Below are 27,750 nucleotides of genomic sequence, written 5' to 3' on the forward strand. Positions count from 1 at the left end.
TAAAACTGGCTTGCCCTGTAGGTGGTGCAAGGACCACACACATCAGTGGTGAGATGATCAACAGATCTTTCATCTGGAATTTACATACCAATAAGCACACGAAAATAAATCCAAAGTCAAGTATAGTGGCGAACACCTTTAATCTTAGCACTGGGAGGTGGAGGATTTTCGATCTCTGAGTTTGAGGCTAACCTGGTCTACAGTGCAAGTTCAAGAAGAGCCAGGGCTACGTAGAGAAGCCCTGGGGTGGGTACAGAGAAAATAATAAATTCAAGGCAAAATTGGCTACTACTATATAGGCAGGAAGTAGAAGCCATCACTGGTGTCCCATGTCTCTATAGACACAGGTTTACAAAATGAAATCTAAGAAGGGAAGAGTCCTGTGAAAGCAATCCGAGGTGCTCTTTTTTTAAATTCTGGGGGAGGTGGGGTTATTGTTGTTATTTTATGTGCAGGGATGCTTTGGCTTAATGCATGTCTGTATCATGTTTGTGCTTGGTATCCCTAGAGGTCAGAAGAGGTACCAGACTCTCTGCAAGTTAGACTATTATGAGTCTCCATGTGGGTGCTGGGAATAGAACCAGGTCCTCTGGAAGAGCAGCCAGTGCTCTTAACCACTGAGTCATCTCACCAGTTCCTTGCTGTTGTTTTGTTTCTGTTTTTTAAAATTTATTTATTTATTATGTATACAGAATTCTGTCTGCATGCCAGAAGAGGGAACCTGATCAAATTACAGATGGTTGTGAGCCACCATGTGGTTGCTGGGAATTGAACTCAGGACCTCTGGAAGAGCAGTCAGTGCTCTTAATCTCTGAACCATCTCTCCAGTCCCTTGTTTCTGTTTTGAGATAGGATCTTACTATATAGCTGGTCTGGAACTTGCTGTGTAGACCAGGATGGCCTTGAACTTACAAAGATCTGCTATAGGTGTGTGCCACAATGACCGGTTGAGTTATTGACCAATTATCACGTCTATTCCCATTCCTTCAACCCAAGATTCTGTCCATTTCTGTACAGAGAGAAAATAAACATATACCTCAGGCCTCTTCTCTTCTGTCTGGCTCACTAATAACTGATCCAAAACTGCTGTGCAAGGGGCAGTCCCTAGGCCTTGAGTTTCCTATGAAGACTGTAGCTCACCAAGTACCTGCTGTGGGCTATTCAATTCTTCACCACTACCAGGAAAAGCAATTTTGTTTTTCAGATGAGAGATGAGGAAGCAAACTCAGAGGGGCACACTGACTACCTAAGACCACACAGCACACTACAGTAGGTAGAGGAGCTAGGCAGTCTGGCTAGTGTAATATGCCATGATCTGTAGCTTGTTCAATTTTCTCTTTCCTTTACACATCCAGTCACCCCATCCAGCTTCCTCTTGGAGAGTTGCTAGCCCAGGATTTAACAATCTACAAAGAGGGAGCCCACCATGGTTAGACACCATGCCACACTCCACAAGTGACTTACAGCAAGGGAACAGGCACAGCTTGGCCCTTCCCTCCACTCTGGATACGGCAAATGATTCTGCATTCAAGGGCTTATCATGCAACCCCCTATGGCCAGCCCACAAACCTCAGAAGAGACACGGGCGAGGCCAGCTGGTCTCCGTCAGTGTTCCAGCCACCCAGTCAGTCTCACAGCCCTTTGCTAGTCCTGCAGCACCCAGTGTTCTCTCCTTTTATGGCATTTAACTTGCTATCCACACAGCCGGCTTCTCCTATGGGACACTAAGGGGTCACGGCCACCCAGCAAGCTTCTGAGTCACTCTCTCTTTTAGCACGAGACATGTCTCATATGCACCTTCATGGAGCTCCCTCCTTTTACTGAGGTTTCTTGGCACAGAAGTTTAGTTGGCAGAGATTCTTTTTTGTTTTTTTTTTAATTTTCTTTCTTTCTTTCTTTTTTTTTTTTTGAGACAGGCTTTCTCTGTGTAGTCTTGGCTGTCCTGGAACTAACTCTGTAGACCAGGCCGGCCTCAATTCAGAGATCCACCTGCCTCTGCCTCCCGAGTGCTGGGATTGAAGGTGTGTGGCACAACAACTGGATGCCAGCAGAGATTTTGCTGGCTCGGATTCCTGCTTTCTGCCTTGGGCTGCCACCGAGTAGCTGCTTAGTAAATGTTACAACACAGGGGAGCACATTCTGCTGTCCTCGCTCCTGCTCTAAGCATGTCTTCCCCAATGCTGGAGTGCCCCTTACCCTGAAGCTTGTCTCTAGAGCAGGACTTTCATGCTTCATTCGCTGCACTAATGCTCAGTGCTAAGAGCAATCGTTAGTATTTACAGTATGGACACTCAAGCAGATGGACGCCAGTGAACAGACTCTGAACACCCTCCCTCTCCCACGGCAGGGCAGGGAAGTACCTGGAGTCCAGGCCCTGTGCCACGTCGACTCCCAGGTAGTGTGGCTTGGGCAGGTTGGCAAGGTACTGCAGGCTGTGGGCCTGGAAGATGCGGACTATCCCGTCTGTGCATCCACAGAAGATCAGCTCCTCACTGACACACAGGCAGGAAGACAAGGAGACCTGCGGGACATACCCAAGTGGACTTGGTGTTTTATATTATTTTGAAATCAGAATATAGGATAGTCACGACTGAAGATGTGCCAACATGCAGGCACATGACTTGGAGCAGAGTTTTCACCGTTGTTCACAGGCGACTTAACAGTGGGCAAAAAAATCGGTGGGGATGGAGAGATGGCTCAGCAGTGAAGAACACTTGTTCTTGCAGAGGATCCAAGTTCAACACACACCCACACAGTGCCCTCACAACTATCTATAACTCCAGTTTCAGGGGATCCAATGACCTCATCTGACCTCCACAGGCAGCAAGCCACAGTGGTGCACAGACGGACATGCAGGCAGAGCACTCATACACATAAAAATAAACAAATCTGAAAAGAGTACATTTACAGCAGTGACTTTGACAAAAGGATCATAAGCGTCAGATTCTCGACAGATTTCAGTTTTCTATGGGACTTAATTTGTGAGTCATTTAGTGCTCTATCAAAAGCTCTCTCTCAGCCGGGCAGTGGTGCTTTTAATCCCAGCACTTGGGAGGCAGAGGCAAGCGGATTTGTGAGTTCAAGGCCAGCATGGTCTACAAAGCGGTTCTAGGACAGGCTACAAAGCTAAAAAGAAACCCCATCTCAAACAAACAAACAAACAAAAACAAAAAATCCTCTCTCTCTGTATTGTTTTGGTTTTGTTTGTCTTTTGAGAAAGGCTCTCACTATGGGGCCTGAACTATACTGGAATTTCTGGCAATCTTCTGGCTTCAGTTTTCCAAGCACAACACCACACTTTACCAAACAAAAGGGGTTTCCTTACACCATTGGTGATGGTGTATAACTGTAATCCAGCACTAGAGAAACTGAAGTAAGATTACAAGTTTGAGGCCGGCCTGGGCTCTACAATGAGTTCTTGTCTAAATTAAAACAAACAAACTAGCTTTTAGCTTGCTTTAAAGTTGCTTAAGTTCTAAAAAGATTAAAAGGAAAATCGAAAAACAAAGGGCTGAAAGTGAAGGCTCATCAGTTCCAAGTGTTTATTGCCCTGGAATAGGGCTCCGAGCTTCCCATAGCATGGGTCAGGCAGCTCACACCCCCTGTACTCCAGGGCCAGTGCATCCTACACTATCTCCTGACCTCCATGAGTACCTGCACTCATGTGTAAACACAGACACACGCAGACATGCCACACTCACATTCAGCATTATAACACTGTAACAAAAAAATGCATATTTTATTTTCAATGATGTTTAGGAGTTAGAGAGATGGCTCGGTGGCTGAGTGCCTACTGCTCCTTTAGGGACCTTTGGAACATGGTCCAAGATTGGAGCTATGTGAGGAGATTTCTGAGCACTTGTGAGGACACTCCAAGAAACCAAGACAAGAGTCTTGTCTTTTTTTTTCTTCAAAAACTCGGATTTGAATAGGGCTGTGGTGGCACACACCTTTAATCCCAGCACTCGGGAGGAGGCAGAGGCAGGTGGATCTCTGTGAGTTTGAGACCAGCCTGCTCTACAGAGTGAGTTCCAGGACAGCCAAGACTACTGAGAGAAACCCTGTCTCAAAAAGTCAAAAACTAAAACCAACTAACCAAACAAAAACACGGAACTGTTCTTGGACTATGCTCTTGTGTCCCTCCCAGGTGTAGCGGACAGGAGTGAGCTTACTTCAGATCATTCATTACACCTGGCTATTGTTATTAGTTTCTATGCCTCTGGAAACACATGTTTCGGCCACTTGAGGCTTGCCCTTGTGCTCAGGTGACCTTGCTGAGGCCTCAGAGTACACACTGCCTGACGCTCTGGATTAAGTTGGCTATTGTATGAGATGCTAGTCTGCCTCATTCATCGGCTCCATTCTCCCAGGTCTCACTGCCTCTAGAGTGGTGACAGAGGTCCAGAGTCTGGGTTCCAGCACCATACTGGCCACTTCACAGCTGTCTGTAACTCGAGCTCCAGGGAATCTGACGTCCTTTTCTGGCTTCTGTGGGCACTGCACTCATTTACACAAATACACTACACACAAGTAAAAATAAAATAATCTTTTCCTTTTTCCTCTTTTTTTTAAAAAAATGATGCTTAAATTCCTAGAAAACATAAAATTTGGAAGTCTTCCACATGCTATAAGCCCTGAAGGCAAGTTCTGGGGCAGTCACAGAGGCCAGTCAGGGAAAGGAGCAAAAAGCATATCTCTCTCACCCACTGTCAATGGGTAACTGAGCTTGGAGCAGGTTGACAGTGTGGACTCAGACTCAGGTTCTGGGAGAAAAAAAACAACTCTAACTTTTATTACATTTTGTTACATTTATTATGTATACCGTGTTCGGCCTGCATGTATGCCTGCAGGCCAGAAGAGGGCACCAGATCTCATTACAGATGGTTGCGAGCCACCATATGGTTGCTAGGAATTGAACTCAGAACTTTTGCAAGAGCAGCCAGTGCTCTTAACCTCTGAGCCATCTCTCCAGCCCCAGCTTTTCTTTCTTGACCGAAAAAATAGTAGGCTCAAGAAAGTATAAGAAAAAAAATCTGCATATTATCTCACGTGACTTCCTTGTCAACTTTGAGGAAGATGGTATGGTTTCTCTGTATGAAGTCCTGGCTGTCCTGGAACTTACTCTGTAGACCAAGCTGGCCTTGAACTCGGAGATCCATCTGCCTCTGCCTCCCAAGTGCTGGGATTAAAGGTTTACGCCATTGCCGCCTGGCTCCATTTAAAATTTTTACTGATTTCTTTGTTCAGGGAGAAGGGACGTTCTGGTGCCACAGTCACACGTGACAGTGAGAGGACAATCTGTGGCGTCAGTTCTTTCCTCAATGAGGACCTCAGGTCCAGGCACTTTTCCTTGCTCAGCTGTCTCACTGGCCTAGTATTTGCTTTAACGGATGAGGAGATGAGGGAACTCAGAAAGGGAGACTCTCATATGGAGCCTGTGTGGCTATTTTTTTGGGGGGGGGAACGGGGAGGTGTTCGGTTTTTTGAGACTGAGTTTCACTATGTAGCCCTGGCTGTCCTGAACCAACAGAGATCAACCTGCCTCTGCCTCCTGAGTGCTGGGATTAAAGGTGTGCTTCACCACCACCCGACTGGCTCACACAGAACCTGGACAGTCAGACACTAACGATACCAGGCACGAGGTGTGCACCTGCAACTGCAGCACTCAGGAGGCTAAGCAGGGGATCATGGGCCTGAGGACAGACTCAACCTCACAATGAAGGGGAGACCCTGTCTGTGACAAAACACAAACGCCTCAGCCCCTCCCAAAGCACCAGCAGGTCAGTGCACAGTAGAGCACCCCTGGATCTTCTTCCCAACTGACTGCTGGCAGAGAAGGAGCAGGGTACCTTCAGGTTGATCCACTTCTCCAACATCCTCTTCTCATTGAACTGGCAGAGGAGGCCAGAGTAGGATACACAGAAGGTATTGCCTGCCATCTGGCCTCGGCCGCAGGCCACACCACAGAAGATGTTGTTGTGCAGCTCGCCCAGGATGCCTGAGCGCCCCACCAGGGGCACTGTGCCAGTCACCTGGAAGCACAGAAGGACATGTTAGTGACTACCCCCTTGCCTAGTGCTCAGCCGTGCTCACTGGACCCCTTCCTGACACAGTTAGAGAAGGGGAAAAAAGCAGAGCCCGCACTGGGGCAGAGAGGCCAAGAGGCAGTGGTCCTCTAGTGAGCTCTGGCCTGGGGCAGAGTCCAGCAGCGCTTACTAGTGAGCACCTGGACGCCTGAGACCCTGATGACCTGCGTGACGAGTCCTCCAAGTCCTGGGTGGTCACAGGAGCCTACGCTGCTGCTGCAAGTGACTCTCTGAGACCTGGCTGGAGTGGGGACAGAAGCTCACCTTTGCCTCAGTGGAGACTTCCAAGAACCAAAACCTCACGTGTCGATTCCCAACGGTGACAAAATAGCTGCTGTCCTCAGAGAAGGACAGGGCGATGACTCTACATGACACCTTATTGGAAGCCACCACAATGTCTTTCTGAAAGAGTGGGAGCAGGCTTAGGACACTGGAGACTCCCTGCTGGCCCATGTGCCCACAGGACCTCTGGGCTCTTACCTTCCAGTCCCAAACGTTGAGGACCATGTCATGCTGGTAGCCCATGGACACGATGTGCTTCATATTGGGTGAGAAAGCCACGCAGGCCACACCATACTTGTGGCCCAGCATCTCCGCCACCTGAGTTTTTTCCTCCACATCCCAGATGCGCACGGCTGGCCTGTGCCCGTTCTGGGGGTGGGGTGGCAGGGTAAGGTGGTTTTTACTGCTGAATGGTGTGCCAGACAGGGTTTGAGGGACTGTTTAGGCTGAAGTTGAGATTGCCATGACTTGATCACCTCCCCTATCGGCCACAGGACTTTTCTGAAATTAGTCAATTGGGGATCCCCAGGCCTGCTGGCAGTAGAGAGAATGGCTCCAAGGCCTGTCCCAGATGCTGAGGCCAGACTTACCTCTCCTGTCACTATGTATTTCCCATCTGGGGAGAAGGCCAGAGCACTCAGGGACTTCCTGAAGACAAGAAAAGAACTGTCACTGGTCCCACCAAGGGTGACTGTGCTCTCAGCATTCTGCCCACTCTTGATCCCCAAGGCTGGGGTTAGGCTTGAAGGAACAAGTGCCAATAGCTCCTACACAGCCAGTATAGCCTGTGTGCCCAGCGTGGCACTGGGGGAAACGGAACAGAAGCAAAGGGCTTTTCCTCCCTCAACACCAAACACTGCAGACCCAGGATGGAGATTCCGCTTTCTTCCCCAGTGAGCTTCCCAAGACCCTCCCCCTGTAACAGAGCCCTCAAACTCAGACAAGGAGCTGGTACAGCCTTGGCCTAACTAGAGAAGTGGTGTCCACGGGAGGACACCGGTACACATGCAGATGCGCTTATTGAGTGCTCTAGGAACTCCAACGCCAAACGCTTCCAGTACTGTGTGCACACGTGCACGTGAAGGCCAGAGGTCAGCTTTCAGTGCTGTGGCTCCTCAGGCGCTACCTACCTCATTTTCTTTTTTTTTTATTTTTTTTTATTTTTTATTTTTTTATATTTATTTATTATGTATACAATATTCTGTGTGTATGCCTGAAGGCCAGAAGAGGGCGCCAGACTTCTTTACAGATGGTTGTGAGCCACCATATGGTTGCTGGGAATTGAACTCAGGACCTTTGGAAGAGCAGGCAATGCTCTTAACCACCGAGCCATCTCTCCAGCCCCTCATTTTCTTGTGACAGGATTTCTTGGTGGTGCCTAGCTTACCAGTTAAGATAGACTAGCTGGCCAGTGAGCCCACAGGGATCCCCATTTCTACATCCCCAACACTGGGAATATAAGCACGTGTCACCACACCTAACTTTGGGGAGGGGGTTGATACAGGGTTTTTCTGAGTAGCCCTAGCTGTTCTGGAACTTGCTCTGTTGATCAGGCTGGTCTCAAACTCAGATTCGCTTGCCTCATGAGTGCCTCACCTAACTGTTTATGTGGATCCCGGGGACTGGATTGGGTCTTCACGCTTGCACAGCAAGCACTGTATAGACTGAGCTGTCTCCAGCTCCTGTCTCTTTACTCTTAACTAGCCTGAACGTGGGCTGCAGGGCAGACTAGCTGTCATGCCTTTTAGAAGCAAGGCCATGCCCGGACTCTACAGCTCTAGCTCCTCCTTTGTTTCAATCCTGGTTTTAGGTACTTTGTTTTCGTTTTCTTAGACAAGATCTCATGAAGTAGCCTCTTGCCTCAGCATCCTAAGTGCTGAGATTATAGGCTCACGTGCCACCCACCTGGCTTCTATGTGACTCTGCCACCTCCACAGATGATTTAGCATCCTCCCTGGCCTGTGTATGCCATCCAGTGGCATCTCTTGGCACTCAGTATGACATACAGCTCCTTCTCCAAGAAGCAAAGTGGTGGTACAGCTTCTGCTTCGGCTTTCTCTTTCCTCTCTTGCTCCGGTACCCAGCACTTGGGCCCATGGCTATTCTGCCGGTCACCTGACTCTTCACCTTTGTAGCACTTCTTGCTAGTTTTCCGACATATCTTTAGGTCTCAAACTCAGGGAGGCCGCCGAGATAGCTTTCCCCATTCTCTTCCCAACGCCCCACCCCTGCAAGCATTTCCTCTGTGACACTGATGGCAATCAGCTGGTAATCTGCTGGTGGGTCGACGTCTGTCTCCCGCACTGTCAGCTCTAGAGGGCAGATGCTTGTCCCTGCTCACAGCTAGGTTGCCAATACCCAGATAGTACCTAGCACAAAGCAGTCCCTGGGACCATTGCTGAGTAAATGAGTCACCACCCACGAATAACTCCGGGCTCTGTGGGGAAAGGGATGAGGACAGCAGCCTGGTTCCCCAACCCCACCACATGCCCAGGCCCCGCCTACCTGGTCGTGTTGAAGATATGCTGCTGCTTGTTCTCTTTGGGGTTCAAGATCACCACCACACAGCTGGGGAAAGAGGAAAGCACATCGGAACTGGGGGTTGGGAGAAGCACCGGGCCCAGGCATGACTCTCTCCCCAAAGAAAAAGTCATTTGTCAACATGGCTCCCTCTGATTTTGTTTGTTTTTCTCATTATGTAGCCTAGGCTGGCTTTGAACTCCTCCTGTCTCAGGCTCCTGTGCCAAGGAGCTTTTGGTTTTGGTGGTACTGGGGATGGAACCCAGGGTCTTAAATACGCTAGGCAAGCCGCCTACTCCTGAGATACCTCTCCAGCTTTTATAAGCTCCCTCCCTCTAGGCAGAAGATTCTCTTTCTGGTTCCCCCTTTCTCCAGATATTAACACTGAGAATATTGGGCACTTGTTATTAATATATGTATGTATATATGCATGTATATGTATAGGTTTTTTTGAGACAGGGTTTCTCAGTTTTGGAACCTGTCCTGAAACTTGCTGTGTACCAGGCTAGCCTCGAACTCACAGCAATCTACCTGCCTCTGCCTCCCAAAAGCTGGGATTAAAGGTGTGCACCATCACCACCCAGCTATTTCTATATATTCTTAAATAGAACCAAACACTTTCTTTGTAGGGACTATTCCAGGAGGCCCTAGGCTTACACAGGCCTTATGGCTTTAACAGCCTTAAACCCTCATGACTGCCTGCTGAGGCCAAGGGCTCTTTAGATTTGACATAGAGGAATGAAGCCCAGAGGGGGAAAGTCCTTTACACAAGCCACCCAGGTCAGAAATGCAGTGGGGATGTGAATATACCCCAGCTGGATTTAACAGATCAGCCTGTCCAGTCCTGAACTATTTCCCAAGGTCTCATTAATAGATACTGTTTGTTACTAAGTCTACTCGGCCCTATCTTTCTGCAGGGTGGAGGAGAAGGCTCTTTCATTGCCTAAGCAGGGCCAAGCTAGACCAGAATCTCTGGACTAAACACAATCTCCTCCAGTTCTGTCAACTACCAGAATGGAGGGCTACTAGCTAGGAGCAGAGGCTCTAAGAGGGTCTATGTAGTCGAGCTGGACACGAGTTTGGGTTTTAGCCACTTGAGTTTCCTATAATTGCTACCACCTCACATTTGCAGTCATGAGTAAAGGGCTTTCCGAGCATTGACTTGCCAGGTACTGCTCTAGACACAGATGGGGCTGTGGTGAGAACGGAGTCCTTGCCACAGCCCTCAGAGGGAGCAGCATTGTCTGTATCCTACAGACAGGAAGCCAAGGCCCAGGGAGATGTACCAATGACATCAACTCCAAATTTCTCAACAGCAACCAGCTGCTGAAGCCCACCCATGTGCTTACCCTGCCAGGTAGGCTACATGGCCTGTGCCAGGGTCACAGGTTAGCCCACTGCTGTTCTGAGCTGTGATGCCAAGCACCTTCTCAAGCGTCACCTGCAAAGAGAAGGGCTGTCAGAAATACATGTTCTGGCAGGCCCCACATGGCACAGCTGCCTCGGTCATGAGTCTCAGGGCACTCCCCACACTCCTGAGCGTCTGAAGCCATGCTGCTTACCAGCAACTAGCACTTGACTCTTGACACCATTCCCTTGCCTGCTGCAAGAGGAACAAGGGCTAGCAGGGAAGAAACGGGCCTGCAGGGGAGGAGGACCGCCCAGCGACAAAGTGACCTCTGACTGTGGGTCAAAGGGTGTTGGTAGATAAATGACTTATTGCCTGACGACCGGTAAGGAATAAGATCACAACCACCCTTGTTTACAGATAAGCCACAGATCCTGCAGCTTCAGAGGGGCATGGGTAGAGGGCAAACAAAGGCGCTCTGGTTCCAATGCCAGCACTTCAGGATATACAGGGAAGACACAACACTAAGCAAAATGCAGATAGTATCCCCTCATCAAATTTAGTCTAGCGTTTTCAACAGGTAGAGAAACAAGTCACACTGAAACAGATTTTTTTTTTTTTTTGAGACAGGGTTTTTCTGTAGCTTTAGAGACAGTTCTGGAACTAATACTTATAGACCAGGCTGGCCTCGAACTCACAGAGATCCGACTGCCTCTGTCTCCCAAGTGCTGGGATTAATGGCATGCGCCACTACCCAGCTAAACAGATTTTTTTTTTTTGGACAGGTTGAAGATAGAGCCCAATATCAGAATGTTTCCCTAGCATATATAAGGCCTTAGGTTTGAGGCCCAGCACTGAAAAAAAAAAACCTTTTATTTTTTGAGACAGGGTCTATTTGTGGAGCCCTGGCTGGCCAGGAAATCACTGTGGGGACCAGGCTGGCCTGAAGCTTGCAGAGATCCACTTGCCTTTGCCTCCCGAGTGCTAAGATGTAAAGGAACGTGCTATCATGCCTAGGAAAAAGAATTTCTTTTATCTCATACATGTGCCAGAATTTCATCAGGGTTGCTAAAATGATAAAAAAGAAACTACAGACTAACAGAATTGTGGCGCCTTCGTATCTTAGATACACCAGCTTCTAATGGCAAAGCCCAGCCACAGGCCTCCAAATTGACAAGCAAACATGGGGGTGTAAGGGCTGATGCTTCTGAGTTCTTATCACAGTCAGGCATTGTTCTCACACCTCTGGGCAGAGCTCCTGAACACATGACAACCAGAGCCCCAGGGCAGCTACCCGTGCAGCAGGAGTGACTGCCAGGACTCTGGCGCGGTCAGTCAAGCAACGGCACTCGTGGGATTTACACGCTCATTAGCTTTATGGGGCTTTAGTGTAACTGGACATTTTTAGAGTATGGCTTTGCAAGCCAGATGATCTCTGTGATGTGCTGTCAAATGAGAAAAAATAGATGACATCACCCCAAACACAATAACAACAGTATTGACTAACACTGACAGAGTACCTGCAGTGTGCCTGCCCTTAAGATGAGGCTTAAGATGCGAACCCTCAGAATTTCACATGGACCCTATGAGGAGGCTGCGTATGGAGGCGCACATTTGGGGTCCCGGTACTTGGAAAACAGGAGGAGTATAAGTTTGAGGCCAGTCTGGGCTACATAATATCAGCAACAAAACAGAACAAATTAAAGCATAAAAGCTAGTACGGTGTGAGAGATTCTACACCATTCTTCTTGTTTTATAGCTGGGGTAACTGAGGCATGGCAAAGTTCCTAACTTGATATAAGGAACAGAATATTTAAGCTCAGGCAGTTGAGTCCAGAGGCTGAGCAGATCACCTTATGTACCCCTTTCTGTACTTGCTTCTGTTATTCTCCTACACGCAGTTTAAGAACACACAAGGCACTTTCGGGAGTGTGTAAGGGCCCCGAGGGAGTGTCTCTAGGCTGGGATTCCAGAACACTTCTCCAGACAAGAACATTCAGGCTGAGACTTGAAGAATGGGAAGAAGCCAGAGAAAGAGACTACAGCAAAACATCCAGCAAAGAATCAACCAGTGCAAAGTCCAGGAGGCAGAAAAGGACTAGTAACTTCAGAAAAACAAAAAGCAGGCTGGTATGGCTGAACCTCAGTGAAAGGGAGGACGGAGAAGGTACAGGCAGCCGGTGGTGGTGGTAGTGATGGTGCACGCTTTTAATCCCAGCCCTCAGGAGGCAGAGGCAGGTGGATCTCTGAGTTCGAGGCCAGCCTGGTCAACAGAGTGAGTTCCAGGACAGCTGGGGCTACACAGGAAAATTCTGACTTGAAAAACAAAACAAAACAGAAAAAAAGGTACAGCCACTATGGTGAGCAAGGGTCAGATGTGGTCGTGCACGCCTTTAATCCCAGCACTAGAGAGAGAGAGGCAAGTGGATCTCTGCATTCGGGGCTGGCCTGGTCTATATAGAGTTCCAGGATAATCAGAGCTACACAATAGAAAGGCCTGTGGGCAGGAACCACTTGCCTATAATCTGGCACTCTGGGGGGATTCTCTAAGAGATCGAAAGCCCACCAGAGAGGAAAAAGAGTCAGCAGCAGCTGCCATGGATCCATCCTTTATCTGGACACTGTGTGTGCCAAGGAGACGGTCATCATTTCCTCTCTCTTCAATCCCATTGTGTGGCTGTCATCGCAATGTTATAAAAAGATTATGTGCCCAGCAATGACTAGAGAACCACTCTTAGTGTTGCTGGTGGGGTGGAAAGGAGGCTCGGCAGTGAAGTACACTGTTGCTCTCCCAAAGGACCCACAGCCATCTGTAACTCCAGGTCCAGAGGATCCGACACCCTCTTCTGGCCTCCTGACGCACCAGGCACCCACAGAATGCACATATATACATGTAGGCAGAACACCCACATAAGAATAAATAAACCCTAAAACAACAACAATAACAAAAAAACTCCAAAAAACAAAAAACTATTCCTCTGGGGCCAGAGAGGTGGCTCAGTGTCAGAACATGGCCCAGGAATGTGAGCGGGAATTCTGAGTGTTGGTAAGGAAACTCCAAGAAACCAAGACTAGAGTCTTGCAACCTCAGTCTTAACCCTCGGAGTGCAAACTGTCTATGCTCTGAATAAAGCTGGCTATTGCACGGGACTTTAGTCTGACTCATTTATTGGCTCCATGCTCCCAGGTCCCTCCACCTCTAGAGCAGAAAACAGCTTAGCAGGGAAAGATTCTTGGGACCAAAGCTAACAACTTGAGTTCAGATCCCCAAAACCCACTAGGAGAGTTTAATTTCAAAAGTTGACCTCACACACTTATACCTACACCATGGTACAAAATCCATCTCCCCCAATAAATAAATGTAATATAAAAAATGTTTTGTGCCAGGCGATGGTGGTGCATGCCTTTAATTCCAGCACTCAGGAGGCAGAGGCCAGCCTGGTCTACAAAGTAAGTTCCATGACAGCTAGGGCTGTTACACAGAGAAACCCTGTCTCGAAAAAACAAACAACAACAAAATGTTCTGCAGGGGCTGGAGACATGGCTCCAAGGGTAAGAGCACTGGCTGCTCTTCCCGAGGATCCAGGTTCAATTCTCAGCATCCACATGGCAGCTCATAACGATCTGTAACTCCAGTCCCAGGGGACCTGGGACCCTCACCACAGACATACACATGCAGGCAAAACACTAGTGCACATAAAAAGAAATAAAAATCTTTATAAAAAATGTCTTGCTTATAGCATTCCTTCTACCTAAAATCATTTCTGGGTCTCAAAATCTGTGGAATTGTTCTGTAACCCTCGTCCCCGGGCAGCACCACTAAGATTTTACAAATCATTCCTCCCATTCTCCATGATTGCGAGCCATAAATACGGAGCAGGAATCCCTTCTAGTGAAGGAAAGGAAGGTAGATCGGAAAGGTTAAGCAAGTAAGGGAAGCGAGTAGAGGTCTTAAAGACCCAGGGGACTGATGTCAACAAAATAGGGGCCAGAAGGCCAGGCCTTATCTTGGGGCGTCAGAGAAGAGGCAGGTCAAGAGCCAAGCCGCCCTCTTCCTCATACCCGGGAATGGCACTGTCTTGTTGCTGTTGTGGATAGCCAGAGCTATGTAATAGAGGCATGGTGGCAAGGGACACCCAGCCCTATTCCACAAAAAATTAAAAAAGAAAGGAAATCAGCAACAAGAAAACACTGGAATGGAATAGATAAGTATCTTAGATTACTCAGTGAGAAAGTGAGACTAGGGAAGATTTGTAAACGCAAAATATTTTCCCAAGAGTTGGAACTAAACGCAATTTGCCAACGCTCTAGGTGGAGCCAGAATGATGGGCGGCACCCAACGCCCAAGCCAGCAGAAAAGTGGGAGGAGCCTTTGCGAAGGGGGCGGGTCTTCCGGGCCAGGCGGGCCTGGCAGGCAGCCTGCGGCAACACGTAAAGAGTGAGAGGAGGACCCAAGGGCCTCGGGCGGGACCAAGGTGGCACCGAGAAGCCCGGAGCTGGGTCATCGGAAGGAGCGGACTCTCACCCGATTCTGCACAGTGTCCTCAGGAGCCGCCGCGAGTCGTGTCCGGCGCCGGAGGCAGAGCGGTGGGGCAGGAGGCGGGGAGGACTGGTTTCTCCGCGCCGGAACTCCCGCCATAACAGAGGGCAGCTTCTCTACCGTGTCACTCCGCGCGTAGCCTCCGGCCGCTAGGGCAGCCATCATCCTAGCAGAGACCAGCGTCCGTTACGCCCTCAACAGCCGCCTGTCGCCAGCACCCACTCGAAGAGCGAATGGCCGCGGGAAAGCCGGCGCCGCCGCCCATTGGACGCAGCCGGCAGCCCTTCTGGCCAATCTCGGGGCTGCTTGGCGGACTCTTTGGCCAATGGGAGCTAAGGGGCGGAGCTGAGGGTGGAGCCACGGCCGGTCTAGTACACTGCTCGCAGGAGCCTCCCTGCTCATCTCCAGCTGGCGTTTCCTTCGTCCACGGAGACCTGGGGCTGTCACTTCTGCGAGGCTAAGCCCTCGGCTCGTCCTTTGCCACAGTCCAGGGCGACTACTCGAGCCGCAGCAGTCTCCTGGATGTAGGCCTAGGGCGGGGCCGGGGAGCCGTGGACTTGGCGCAGGCCCAGGAACACCACCGCCCTACTCTTGCCTCTGCAAGTGGTGAGGGGCAGGCTTTGCGCGCGTGATAGGGGCGTAGTCGTGGTAGCGCGAGCAACATCGTGTACGTCTGCGTCCTCAGTTTCCCCGTCACGTGTTACTACATTTCCCCCACCCCACTGCCCCTAGGATGACGTGAGGCTGGCTGATTGCACGCGGGCGGGGTTCGGCCAAAGTGGTACCGCTGACTGGGCAGGACTCGACGGGGTCGGACATTCCTAAGTACCGCAGGGCTCCAAACTGCTCCAGCTCGGCGCAGACAACCTGCCCCTGAGCTTCTACAAGTGAGCGCAAGCGCGGGGCGTGGCTCCGGAAGGGGTGGGGCTCATGGGGGGTGGGGAAGCAGCTGGCTAGACCCTTGGTCCAGCTTACCTGAATCCTGGGAGACGCTATTAGGAAGATGCAGGTGTAGATAATGTAGTTCCTTCACTGCCACAATGCGAGCGAAAAGGTGACAGGGATGTGTAGACACATAGTTATCCCTGTCCATCTCCTGTTTTGTTTTGTATTTTTTCCCTTTAACTCATTATGTGGAGCGTCACATGTTTGAGGTATTCAGCATTGTTAGTCAGCTCTCTGAAACCAACGTATTTTATTTTTAAAGGTTTATTTATTTATTATGTAGTATACAGTGTTCTGCCTGCATATGTGCCTGCAGGCCAGAAGAGGGCACCAGATCTCATGACAGATAGTTGTGAGCCACGATGTGGTTGCTGGGGATTGAACTCGGGACCTTTGGAAGGTCAGCCAGTGCTCTTAACAGCAGAGCCATCTCTGCAGCCCAAGCCAACGGATTTTTGTCTCCTGTTTCCTCTTCGTCCTAGGTTTCTAGTGCCTGGCATGTAATAGTAATGAGGACAGTGACAACAAGCTGTGTGCAGCAGCCAGATAGCTTCATAAAAACCAGGGTATTTTGTTTTGCTTGTATGTTTTCAGAGAAGATCTTACAAAGCTCAGGCTGACCTTGAACTCATTAAAAATAATTTAAAATAACTTTAAACTCTTTTAAAATATTTATTTATTTATGGACCGGCGGTGATGGTGCATTCCTTGAATCCCAGCAGAGGCAGAGGATATCTGTGAGTTCAAGGCCTGCCTGGTCTACAAAGCGAGTTACAGGACAGCCAGGACAGCACAGAGAAGCCCTGTCTCAAGAAAAAAGTATTTATTTATGAATGCATGGCAGGGGCTTGCATGTGAGTATTGATGTTGGCAAAGGCCAGAAGGAGGAACTGGGTGTCCTAGACTAGCTACAGTTACAGGTAGTTTTGAGCTGCCCCAGTGAGTTCTGGGAACTGAACTCTGGTCCTCTGCAAGAGCAGTACATGTTTTTAACCACTGAGCCATTTCTCCAGCTCAGCTTTGAACTCCTGATACTCCTGCTTCCACCTCCCAGGCATGAGGATTTCAAGCACGCACTGCCATGCTTGGATTAAAAATTACTTCTCATCTTTGTTGGTGCCTACCAATGACTGGCAGGCTATTCCTCCATTTCCATCTTAGAGCTTTCAGTGAGTTGGTCTATCAAAAGAAACCACTTACTTAAAGGTTAAATGAAGACCAGCAAGAGGGTTCAGTAGATAAAAGTGTTTCCTATACAAGCCTAATGACCTGAGTTCAATCCTTGGGATTCACAGAGGAAGAAAAGAACTGACTCCTGAAAGTTGCCCTCTGACCTCTACACATTGGACATGTGTAACATGTGCCTTTCCACCTACATTCCTTTCCCCCAATATTAAATTTTTAAAAAGTGACCTGGGCAGTAGGGGCACACATCTTCGGTCACAGCGCTTCAGAGGCAGGTGGATCTCTGAGTTTGAGGACAGCCTGGTTAACAGAGCTAGTTCCAGGACAGCCAGGGCTACATGTAGGCAGAGACTGCTCCTTCATTTCCCGGCTGCCCTGACCTAAAATAATCACACAGAAACTAAATTAACACTGCTTGGCCTATTAGCTCAGGCTTCTTATTAACTAACTTTTTTAAAGATTTATTTATTTATTATGTATACAACATTCTGCCTCGATGTATGCCCACATGCCAGAGGAGGGCACCAGATCTCAGTACAGATGGTTGTGAGCCACCATGTTGTTGCTGGGAATTGAACTCAGGACCTCTGGAGGAGCAGCCAGTGCTCTTAACCTCTGAGCCATCTCTCCAGCCCTTAACTAACTTTTTTATATCTTAAGTTAACCCATTTCTTTTTTTCTTTTTTCTTTTTTTGGTTTTTCGAGACAGGGTTCCTCTGTAGCTTTGGAGCCTGTTCTGGAGCTAGCTCTTACAGACCAGGCTGGCCTCGAACTCACAGACAGAGATCCGCCTGCCTCTGCCTCCTGAGTGCTGGGATTAAAGGTGTGCACCACCACTGCCTGGCAAGTTAACCCATTTCTATTCTTTTATATTTTACCATGAGGCTCATGGTTTAGTGGTAAGGTTCTGGGGTAGGCATCTGTCTCCTTCAGCAGCTACATGGCGTCTCCCTGACTCCACCTTCTTTTCTTCTCTATCTCTGCTTGGAATTCCTGCCTTGCTCTATTCTATGCTGCTGCAGATTCTTTATTAACAATAGTAATAAAACATATTCATAGCATACAGAAGGCAATTCTATATCACCTCCCCTTTTCTGTCTAAATAAAAAGGAAAGTTTTAACTTTAACATAGCAAGATTACATACAGCAAAACAGTTATCAAGCAAAAATTACAGTTACAATATTTAGTCCATTTACATTTGGCAAATTAAGGAAAATACTCTTAGCTATCTTTGTGAGACTAAAGTTTTATACCTAATCGGTCTTTTATAGTTATAAAACTGTCTTTCTTCAATTCCATCAAAGATTCCAGAAGGATATAGTATTACCTAGGAAAACAGGAACTGCATTGTAAACAACTTTCAAAACTCTATAATTGACAGACATCTCACTGCTTGGACAGTCACCCAAAGTTCTTCTGTAACAATGGGGTATCCATCTTCAGCCTATAGGCCCATAGTATCCAGAAGACTTTTTCATGAAGCAGGAGATTTCAAAGACAGCTCTGCCTATATTGGCTGTTTGTCAGTCACTTTCCCCTGTGTTCTGCAGAAAGCCCGGCAGACTCTTTCATGAAGCAGGAACCCTGAAATATTGTCTCACCTTCTTTAGATAACTTTAGCAGTGATTTTTCTGTGGGTGCTGCATGTCCAGTTTATACAGCATAACATCAAGCAGTCCAGGCAAGAACAATCTCTTGTCCAAATGGCTAACAAACTCCATAAAAAGCCCCTTCAGTGCCCATCATCCTCTTGAAGTAGATCGGTGCTGCCAGGAGCAGATGAATCTCATCATGAGAAATCCTAAGTTCTTAAAACATTTTAAATGCCTTATTCTGTTAGTCTTTGAAAGGTTTGAAGAATACCTACCCATTTGAAATATATCTCTATATATCTAGAAAACCGAACTTAAAAAGATTACAAGCTTGACTATTATAGATGACTATTGACCTGTATTTCTTAGTTATACATTACATTTTTAAACGAGTTGCAAAAACACAATACCTTAATCAAGAGCAGAAATATGTATAACAAAATTGACTTTAAATTTGTATTAATAGACCAAGATCCATACCAATGCAAAGTATTCATCTCTATAGCATATCCCCCTTTAAATGTAAAAAAACATTTATAAGCAATCATTTAGGGAATTGGGGCGATGTACAAAGATCATTGTCCCACAGTACTTTCCCTTTTTTTCTTTTGAAAACAAGAACTCTAAATCTAATCTCCTTTGTTTAGCTTTTTTTCCTGACCATTATCCATAACAACTCGTAACCAACACTCTAAACAAAGACAAACATCCATAATCCATTTTATGGGAATATGGGCATAGTTTTCTAGGCTACTTCCTGTTGATTGGGGGTGCTGGTAATCTTATGGGGACCTAAAGAAAATTTAGGATTATAGTTAAGTCCTGACTGGAATATTCTGTGAGGCTGGATCATTTCAGCCAATAATCTTGAGAGGCTGTTCTGGATGTAGAACTCAGAGGAAAACTCTAACAGAGGTCCTCTGAAATGTTGAATCATCTGGGCCATCTGTTCCTATTGGAGAATTTTCAGGGGGGTCTTCCTTGATCAAACCTGATTTTTCTTAACCCAGAATGAATCCACAGCCTCTCATTTCCTGTGGAAACAAAAGCAAAAATCTCTTCTCCAAAGTAATATTTTTTTAATCAAATTTTGAAGTCAAAGCATTTTCAAAATATATAGGTTGGATTAATCCAGCAACATTTATAATCCAATGTCTTTTAGCAGCTGTTGCTCCTTCCTCAGCCATCAAACCATTCAAAGACAACACAAAAACATACAGTATTCAGATTCTCTTTGTATTTTCCATCTTTACATGGCTTTATTTTAAACTCCATTTCTTTTATTTTTATTTTTAATTTTTGTTGTTTTGAGACAGGGTTCCTCTATGTATCTTTGGCTGTCCTGGAACGCATTCTGTAGACCAGGCTGTCCTTCTCCTTCAGTAGCTACATGGCGTCTCCATGACTCTGCCTTCTTTTCTCCTCTATCTCTGCTTGGAATTCTTGCCTTGCTCTATTCTGCCCTGCTGTAGGCCCAAAGCTGCTTCTTTATTAACAAATAGTAATATAACCTATTTACAGCATACAGAGGGGAATCCCACATCAGCTACACAGAGAAACACTGTCTTAAAAAACAAACAAAGAATAAAGAAAAAAAGAGACAGGTGGTGGCAAATGTTTTCAATCCAGCACTTAGGAAGCAGAGGCAGGGGAATCTCTAAGTTCAAGGCCAGCCTGGTCTACAGAGCAAGTCCCAGGACAGCCAGGGCTACACAGAGAAACCCAGAGAAATTAAAAAGGGGAGAGAACCCAGGCATGGTGGTGTACTCCTTTAATTTCTGAACAAAGGAGCTAGAGGCAGGCATATGAGGCCAGCTTGGTCTACACAGAGTTTCAGGACAGCCAGGGCTACATAGACCGCATCTCAACCACCACCCCACAAAAAATGAATGAAAAAGAATGTTTTCTAAAGAGATTCAAGAGTAGGCCTGGTGTCAAGAAGGAAATGAAGTAAAGCACGTGAGGAATGGCTCCTAGGGCGCAAGTTGAACGTTTGCCTGGGAGGCAGAGATAACATTCAGTAGTCCTTTGGGGCTTTGTTATAGGGGCCTATTACTAGGGAGTTATATCTTCTTAACAGTCACAAAGTTCTGAACTAAGGGTGGCTTGAGCAAGTTACGAAGTCTACGGAACCAGCACCATTAAGTTACAGTGTAGTCACAAATATCCCAATCTCAGTGGCTTACTGCGGCCCAGTTATGGTCCTTGCTCACGCTGTCCATTGCAGGTCAGTGGTAACCCAGTTCCACAGCTGGGCACTCAGCCTGGAGGAGCTGTCCCTGCTTGGAACATCGCGTCTTATGAGGAGGAAAAGCGAAAATGCAGAGATCTACCCAGTATCTCCTGGGAAGTTTTGTGTTTAGGAGTGTCCCATAAAACTGGCACATTCTTCAGGCATAGCAATTATATACAGTTAAGCAGCTTGTCAATGGAGTAGAGCAAAGGTTTTGAACGGTACAGCTCTGCATGGGGTTTTGTTTCTCTTTAAGGTTTGTTTTAATTCTTTGTGTGGGGCATAGGCATGTGAGTGCCATTATCTGGGGAGACAAGAAACACTGGATCCTCCTGGAACTGGAGTTGCACCCAATGTGGGTGCTCGGAACCAAACTTGAACTTGGATCCTCTGTAAGAACAATATGCACTCCTGGACAGGCTCCAAAGCTACAGAGAAACCCTGTTTCGAAAAACAAAATAAAAACAAACAAACAAAAAAAAACCAAAAAAAAAAAAGAACAATATGGGCTCTTGACCATTGAGCCACGTCTCCAGCACCCTTATGCTTCTCTGTGTCAAACAAGTACAGAGGTTGACCTCTAACGTGAGGGTCCTCTCCTGCTCTGTTGTCCTTTGCCTGTGTCCCCCCTCCCGCCCAAGGGAGGAAACACAGAAAGGTCTCAGTGCTCAACTGAGTCAGCTTCCTCTCCAAGGCCTTCCCAGGAACCCCATTCAGTGGTAGCTTTGTTCCCCATAACTGCAAAAGAAGGTGGGAGTGTGGTCTTAGCTGCACACTTAACCACTCTGAATATATCACTAGCCATGTTAATAAGAAAGAAACAATCTTGAGAGCATGCCGTCCCATCCTCTAAATGCGACCCAACCAGGGTCACAGGTGGCAAAGGTGAACCCTTGTCCAGTTAATGTCGGTTTTTAGAGGGAGGGCCCATGTGAATGCTGCTGTCTGAAGGAAAGCAAGGCCAAGTTGGGGATCACTTTTATTATGCTAATCACTTTCCTTCTTTGTTCTCTGAAGCTTTCGGATTCTGCTGGAGAGTCCTTTACACAGCCCACACTACCAGAAACCCATGTACTGGCCAGAACACGGTCAGGTCACAGGGCTCGCCTGAGACACTCTTTCCCCAGAAAATGCTAATGACCTCAGAGTTGTACTTTTGTTAGGAAGGAGTAGGAAGAGGGTGGATATTGGAGGAGTCAGCTGGCAGGCTGTGTGTGTAGGGAGGGGAAGGGTGCTGCGTCACTAGATCTTGTGTCTGTGTCCAGGAAGAATGGGGCTAGTCAGGACACTTAGCTCCCAGAAGGAGGCTGAAGGACTGCGACATTCAGACTCCCTGGCTGTGTGCCCTGAGTTCTGCTCTCGGAGTGTCAGTGTCTCTGAGTCAGCCCTCTTTTACCTGCCATGTCTCACTCCCATCATCTCTCCACTCCACCTATTTCCCCACTATTAGTCCTTGTAATTTTTCATATTTCCTTCCTATAGTTCCTCCTGGTTGGGTTAGTTCTTTCAGACAGGGTCTCCCTATATAGCCTGTACTGGTCTATAACTTGCTGTGTAACCCAGGCCAGCTTTAACCTTGCAGCCCTCCTGCTTTGGCCTCCCAAGTTCTACAATTACAGTTGCATGTCACCATGTCCCCCTCCCTATGGTTTCTTTGTGTAGACAGACACAAACCTGAATGTACATTCTTATTTCCCTTCGATTACAGTACTACTTTTAAAAATGTGGAGCCGGGCGGTGGTGGCGCACACCTTTAATCCCAGCACTCGGGAGGCAGAGGCAGGCGGATCTCTGTGAGTTCGAGACCAGCCTGGTCTACAAGAGCTAGTTCCAGGACAGGCTCCAAAACCACAGAGAAACCCTGTCTCGAAAAACCAAAAAAAAAAAAAAAAAATGTGTATATGTGTGTCAGCGTGTATACACGCCATGGGTGTGCATGTGCCCACAGAGGGCAAAACTGGCCAGAGAATCTCCTGGAACTGGAGTTACAGGCAGATGTGAGCCACCTGATGCGGGTGCTGGGAACTGAACTCCAGTCCTCTGCAAGAGCAGCAAATGCTCTTAACCACTGAAACATCTCCCCAAATGCTCCTCCAGTCAGCTATGTTTCTTGTTTGTATGTTTTTAGACAGGGTCTCACCATGTAGCCCTGTCTGGACTAGAATATGTTGTGTAGAACAAGCTGAGCACAGACTCATGAAGTCTGCCTGTGTCTGCTTCCTGTGTGCGGAGCTGAAAGGAGTGTGCACCTTTAACACCAGCACGAGTTTTCCGCTTGTGATGTCATTCCTCTTTTGTGTACCATTATTTAGTATTTGAAATTGAAGGAGTTGGAGAGGTGGCTCAGTGGTTAAGAGTGCTGGCTGCTTATTTAAAGGACCCAGGTTCAATTCCCACCACCCACATGGCAGCTCACAACTATCTGTAATTCCAGTTCCAGGGGATCTGACACCCTCACAGATAGACATATGTGCAGGACAAATACCAACCAGTGTACAAAGAATAAAATTAAAAATAAATAAAACCATTAAAAATACTTAGAATCTATCAATTAAAAAACATTGAATTAGTGTGGAAAGCCTTGTAAATGTCTCTGTGCATGGGTGCCCGTGTAAGTGAGCTAGTGCTACGTAGCAAACCAGCTCCACTTTTACTGACTTAGGAGAAACATTTAATGCTAATAATTTCTGGCAGCTGCCAGAAGATGAGCTAGCCAGAACTCAAGTCACGTGGAAAGCAGGAGCTTGATCTCTCAGTCCTGCTGCCTCAGCCTCCAAGTGCTGGGGTCACAGGTTTGTGCCACCGCACTCACTCTAAGACTATTTCAGTATCCATGCTTAGCAACATTGATTTCTGTGTGCGCATGCGCGAGTGTACACATGCACGGTACAGGTGCCAGAGGTCAACATCAGGAGTCCCATTGCTTCCCACCTGATTTATTTATTTATTGATTATTTTATTTATTTATTTATTTATTTATTTATTTATTTATTATGTATACAATATTCTGTCTATGTGCATGTCTGCAGGCCGGAAGAGGGCACCAGACCTCTTTACAGATGGTTGTGAGCCACCATGTGGTTGCCGGGAATTGAACTCAGGACCTTTGGAAGAGCAGGCAATGCTCTTAACCACTGAGCCATCTCTCCAGCCCTATTGATTAATTTTGAGACAAGGTCTCACACTGAGCCTAGAGCTCACCATTTTGGCTCCACTGGCTGGCCAGTGAACTCCACCTCCCAGTACCCGAGTTCTAGCTATGCGCTGCCTTTGCCTGGCTCTTATGTGGGTGCTGGGGATCTGAACTCAGGTCCTCATGTTTGCACACCAAGCACTTTGCCCATGGAGCCAGCTCTCCAGCCCCACAGAATCAATGTCTTGTTGGGTTTTGTTTTTCAAGACAAGGTTTCTCTGTGTAGCCCTGGCTACCCTGAAACTCACTATGTGGACCATGCTGGCTTTGAACTCAAAGATCTACCTGTCTCTGCCTCCAGAGTGCTGGGACTATCGGCGTGTGCCGCCACTACCCAGCTCAGAATTAATTTCTTATGACTATCCAATATAGTTTATGACTGTTTTCTCCACTTGTCTTATTTTTTTACCAGTTGGTTTATTGCATGTGGGGGTCTATATCCTGCATTTGGGTTAATGTTTGATTTATTTGTAATATGTATGTGGTATATATGAGGGGGTCAGAAGATAACTCGCAAGAGTGAGTTCTCTCTATCTACCACGTGGGTCCTGGGAATTGAACTCAGGTCATCAAGCTTGGTAGGAAGCCCCTCTATCCACTGAGCTATCTCTCTGCCCCCCCCTTTTTTATAATTTTTTTAAGATTTATTTACTTAGCCGGGCGGTGGTGGCGCACGCCTTTAATCCCAGCACTCGGGAGGCAGAGGTAGGTGGATCTCTGTGAGTTCGAGACCAGCCTGGTCTACAAGAGCTAATTCCAGGACAGGCTCCAAAACCACAGAGAAACCCTGTCTCGAAAAACAAAAACAAATAAACAAAAAAAAAGATTTATTTACTTATTATGTATATAGCATTCTACCTCGATATATGCCCGCACACCAGAGGAGGGCACCAGATCACAGTACAGATGGTTGTGAGCCACCATGTGGTTGCTGGGAATTGAACCCAGGACCTCTGGAAGAGCAGCCAGTGCTCTTAACCTCTGAGCCATCTCTCCAGCCCTCTGCCCCTTTTTTTATTTATTCATTATTTTAATGTTTTCTGAGACAGCGACTCAAGCTTACTATGTAGCCAAAGATTGTCTTCAAATTGGACTTGAGATTCTCCTGCCTCCACCTCCTGAGTGCTGGGATTACAAGCATGCACCACCACAATGTTTTACATGGTGCTGGGGAAGAGGTAGACAAGTACTCTCCCATGTGAGCTACATTCCCCAGGTTTTTTTTGGGAGGTAGGGCTGTGCAAGGGGTGTGTCTTACAATGTTGCTCAAGCTGGCTTCAAATGCATGGTAACTCTCCAGCCTCGGCTTCCTATTGCTGGGATTGCAGGTATGCTCTACCATGTCCACTTATAGGAGGATGCTTCTTGGATGTGCACATGCATGCACATGTATGCATAAACACACAGTTATACTGGGGGAAAATCCCTGTTACATAAATACGAAAGAAATATTTCTCTTGATCTCTCATATTCTAGATATCCAATGTTATAAGCTCCTCCCTCAAATTCATGCATAGAAGCAAAGTTGGAGGGTGCCAGTGGGTAGCCATGGCAGAACCCAGCTGGAAGAAGGAGGACTCAAGTTGGGATGAGAAGAGCAGTGAAGGAAGGATGGGCGACGCGGGAGCCTCAGAATAGGCTGTGAGCATGAGAAAGTCAGCCTGGGTGGGAGGTATGAACTTGGAGCCCAGGGTCCTTGGGTGTGAATATCCTCGGGTCAGGGTGCATGGGGACCTGTGGCACTCACGTAGTGGCTCTACTGTGTTGCAGGTTCCCACTGAAGGGTGGTCCCAGGCTCCAGTCCTAGCCATGGCACATGGGCCGTGAGCACTGGGTACCCAGCTGCCACCGCTGCTTGTGCTGCTTGCACAGTGAGCGTTTCTCACCCTCGTGCTTCCAGGGGCGATGGGGAGTTGGTCACCTGCGGCCTGATGTCCTGCTCTCCATCTCCCAGGTACCAGCTGACAAGGCAAGGAGGGCCCTGTAGAAGCTGATCCCCAGCATCGCCACCTGCGAAATAGCCACAGAATCTGGACCCCAGGCTTCTTCCCCTCTTTGATTCTGTCCTTTGGTCTTCCCCTCCTGAAGGAGGTCTCTGTAGAAACTGACCCCAGCTCTTAGGTCTAAAGGAATGTCCCTTAGAATATTCTCTGATGCTTTACTCCCTCACCCCCATCTTGTCTTTTAGAGCCAGATAAGAACCAGAAGCACCGAGATGCCTGTGGCACTGCCTCTTCCTCCAGGGCAGGAGGTTTCATCCACTCCTCTGGAGCTCAGCAGCATGGCCTCTGGCCCTGTGCATTTCATGGTACTGGGACCCCACATCAGAGACCATGCTCCTGACCCCTTGTCCCTCCCGCATGCTTCCACAGGGCCAAGACCTTTAGTTCCTGACCGGCCCCCACAAGCTGGGCTGGAAGCTACTCTTGGGGCACTGCAACAGAGAGTTCACAGGTTATAGAGGCGCCAGGAGTGGCACCAGGCACAGCTGCCATCTTTGGAACAGCTGGCATAGCAGCTGCACGGGGAGAGCCTGCTGGCCTGCACACACAATGATCCATTGTGCTGAGTGAGTGCACTGGGACTGGTACCCAGGACGCTTTGCTCCACTTGCAGGGTTTCTGCTCTAAACCAGGGTCTCGTGTTTAAAGAACCTCTCCTGCCTTTGGGGTTGTAAATGTGACCTCGCAGCACAGTGCTTGCCTAGTAAGGACCAGGATCTGCATTCCATTTCCAACACCAGCCTGATAAAACAGGCCTGGAGTGTCAGTGCCGGTCTGTAATCTCAGCAAGTTCAAAGCCAGCCTAGGCTATCTGCAACCCTGTCAGAAGTAAGCAGACATTAAACATCTGTTGACACCAGCCAGTCATCAGTCAAAGCTGTGCGACGGCTGCCCAACTAAGGCATAGTTAGGAAACATGGTTAGGGAGCACATTCTCCATGCCAGACTGGAACCTAGCGAAAACTGCTCTAATTATGCGGCTCTTGTGCTGTTTTCCATATACAAAAGCACGGAATGACTGGACGGTGGTGGTGAATGCCTTTAATCCTGGCACTCAGAAGGCAGAAAGGCAGATCATTGTGAGTTCAAGGACAGCCTGGTCTACAGTGCTAGTTCCAGGACAACTAGGACTGTTACACAGAGAAACCCTGTCTTGAAAAGCCAAAATAAGAATTACAATTATAGGGGGCTGGAGAGATGGCTCAGTGGTTAAGAGCATTGCCTGCTCTTCCAAAGGTCCTGAGTTCAATTCCCAGCAACCACATGGTGGCTCACAACCATCTGTAATGAGGTCTGGCGCCCTCTTCTGGCCTGCAGACATACACGCAGAAAGAATATTGTATACATAATAAATAAATAAATATTTTTAAAAAAAAAAAAAAAAAAAGAATTACAATTATAATAATAAATATATAAATAAAATAAAAGCACAGAGTCTTACCTTGCCCCAAAGCAGGTAGGTATAAAATTGTAGAACTGGGACTGGAGAGATGGCTCAGAGGTTAAGAGCACTGACTGCTCTTCCTGAGTTCAATTCCCAGCAACCACATGGTGGCTCACAACGATTTATAATGAGATCTGTCTCCCTCATCTGGTCTGCAGGCACACATACAGACAGAACACTGTATACATAATAAATAAATAAATCTAAAACAACTGTAGAACCAGGAACAGCCCAGAGCTTGTGTTTGCAGCCCCTCCCCACCTGACCACCATGGGGCTCATGTTTGTGCCCCTTCAAGGTGTCTAAAGCTCTTAGGCAAACTCCAGTATTGAACTACTGAGTTTGGTCTTTCGGGGGGGTGTAAAATAAATCAAATCT

The 27,750-nt window shown here is 47.6% G+C and overlaps 2 protein-coding genes across 3 annotated transcripts in view; one reads left to right on the plus strand and one right to left on the minus strand.

Annotated features, from left to right (window-relative positions):
* The window catches only part of Wdr62 (WD repeat domain 62), a 39,303-nt gene extending 24,329 nt beyond the window's left edge, over positions 1-14,974 (minus strand). For both annotated transcript variants that reach the window (XM_041654217.1, XM_041654216.1), the window contains exons 1-8: positions 14,762-14,974; positions 10,238-10,329; positions 8,874-8,936; positions 6,959-7,016; positions 6,567-6,737; positions 6,351-6,488; positions 5,850-6,032; positions 2,361-2,521 (exon numbers count right to left, since the gene is read on the minus strand). In XM_041654217.1, coding sequence (XP_041510151.1) covers positions 2,361-2,521; positions 5,850-6,032; positions 6,351-6,488; positions 6,567-6,737; positions 6,959-7,016; positions 8,874-8,936; positions 10,238-10,329; positions 14,762-14,941 — 1,046 coding nt within the window. In that variant the 5' untranslated portion in view covers positions 14,942-14,974. The remainder of the gene's footprint in view (positions 1-2,360; positions 2,522-5,849; positions 6,033-6,350; positions 6,489-6,566; positions 6,738-6,958; positions 7,017-8,873; positions 8,937-10,237; positions 10,330-14,761) is intronic.
* A 10,553-nt stretch (positions 14,975-25,527) lies between these two features.
* Thap8 (THAP domain containing 8) lies at positions 25,528-26,494 on the plus strand. The gene is given in 3 exon segments (XM_041654618.1): positions 25,528-25,597; positions 25,696-25,894; positions 26,114-26,494. Coding segments are annotated over 2 exon segments (534 nt in total). The 5' UTR covers positions 25,528-25,597; positions 25,696-25,741.
* The last annotated feature ends 1,256 nt before the right edge of the window (positions 26,495-27,750 follow it).

This window comes from Microtus oregoni, unplaced genomic scaffold (genome assembly GCF_018167655.1).
Source record: "Microtus oregoni isolate MIOR12 unplaced genomic scaffold, Mior012 000006F_ref0000085, whole genome shotgun sequence".
In the NCBI taxonomy this organism is placed as follows: Eukaryota; Metazoa; Chordata; class Mammalia; order Rodentia; family Cricetidae; genus Microtus; species Microtus oregoni.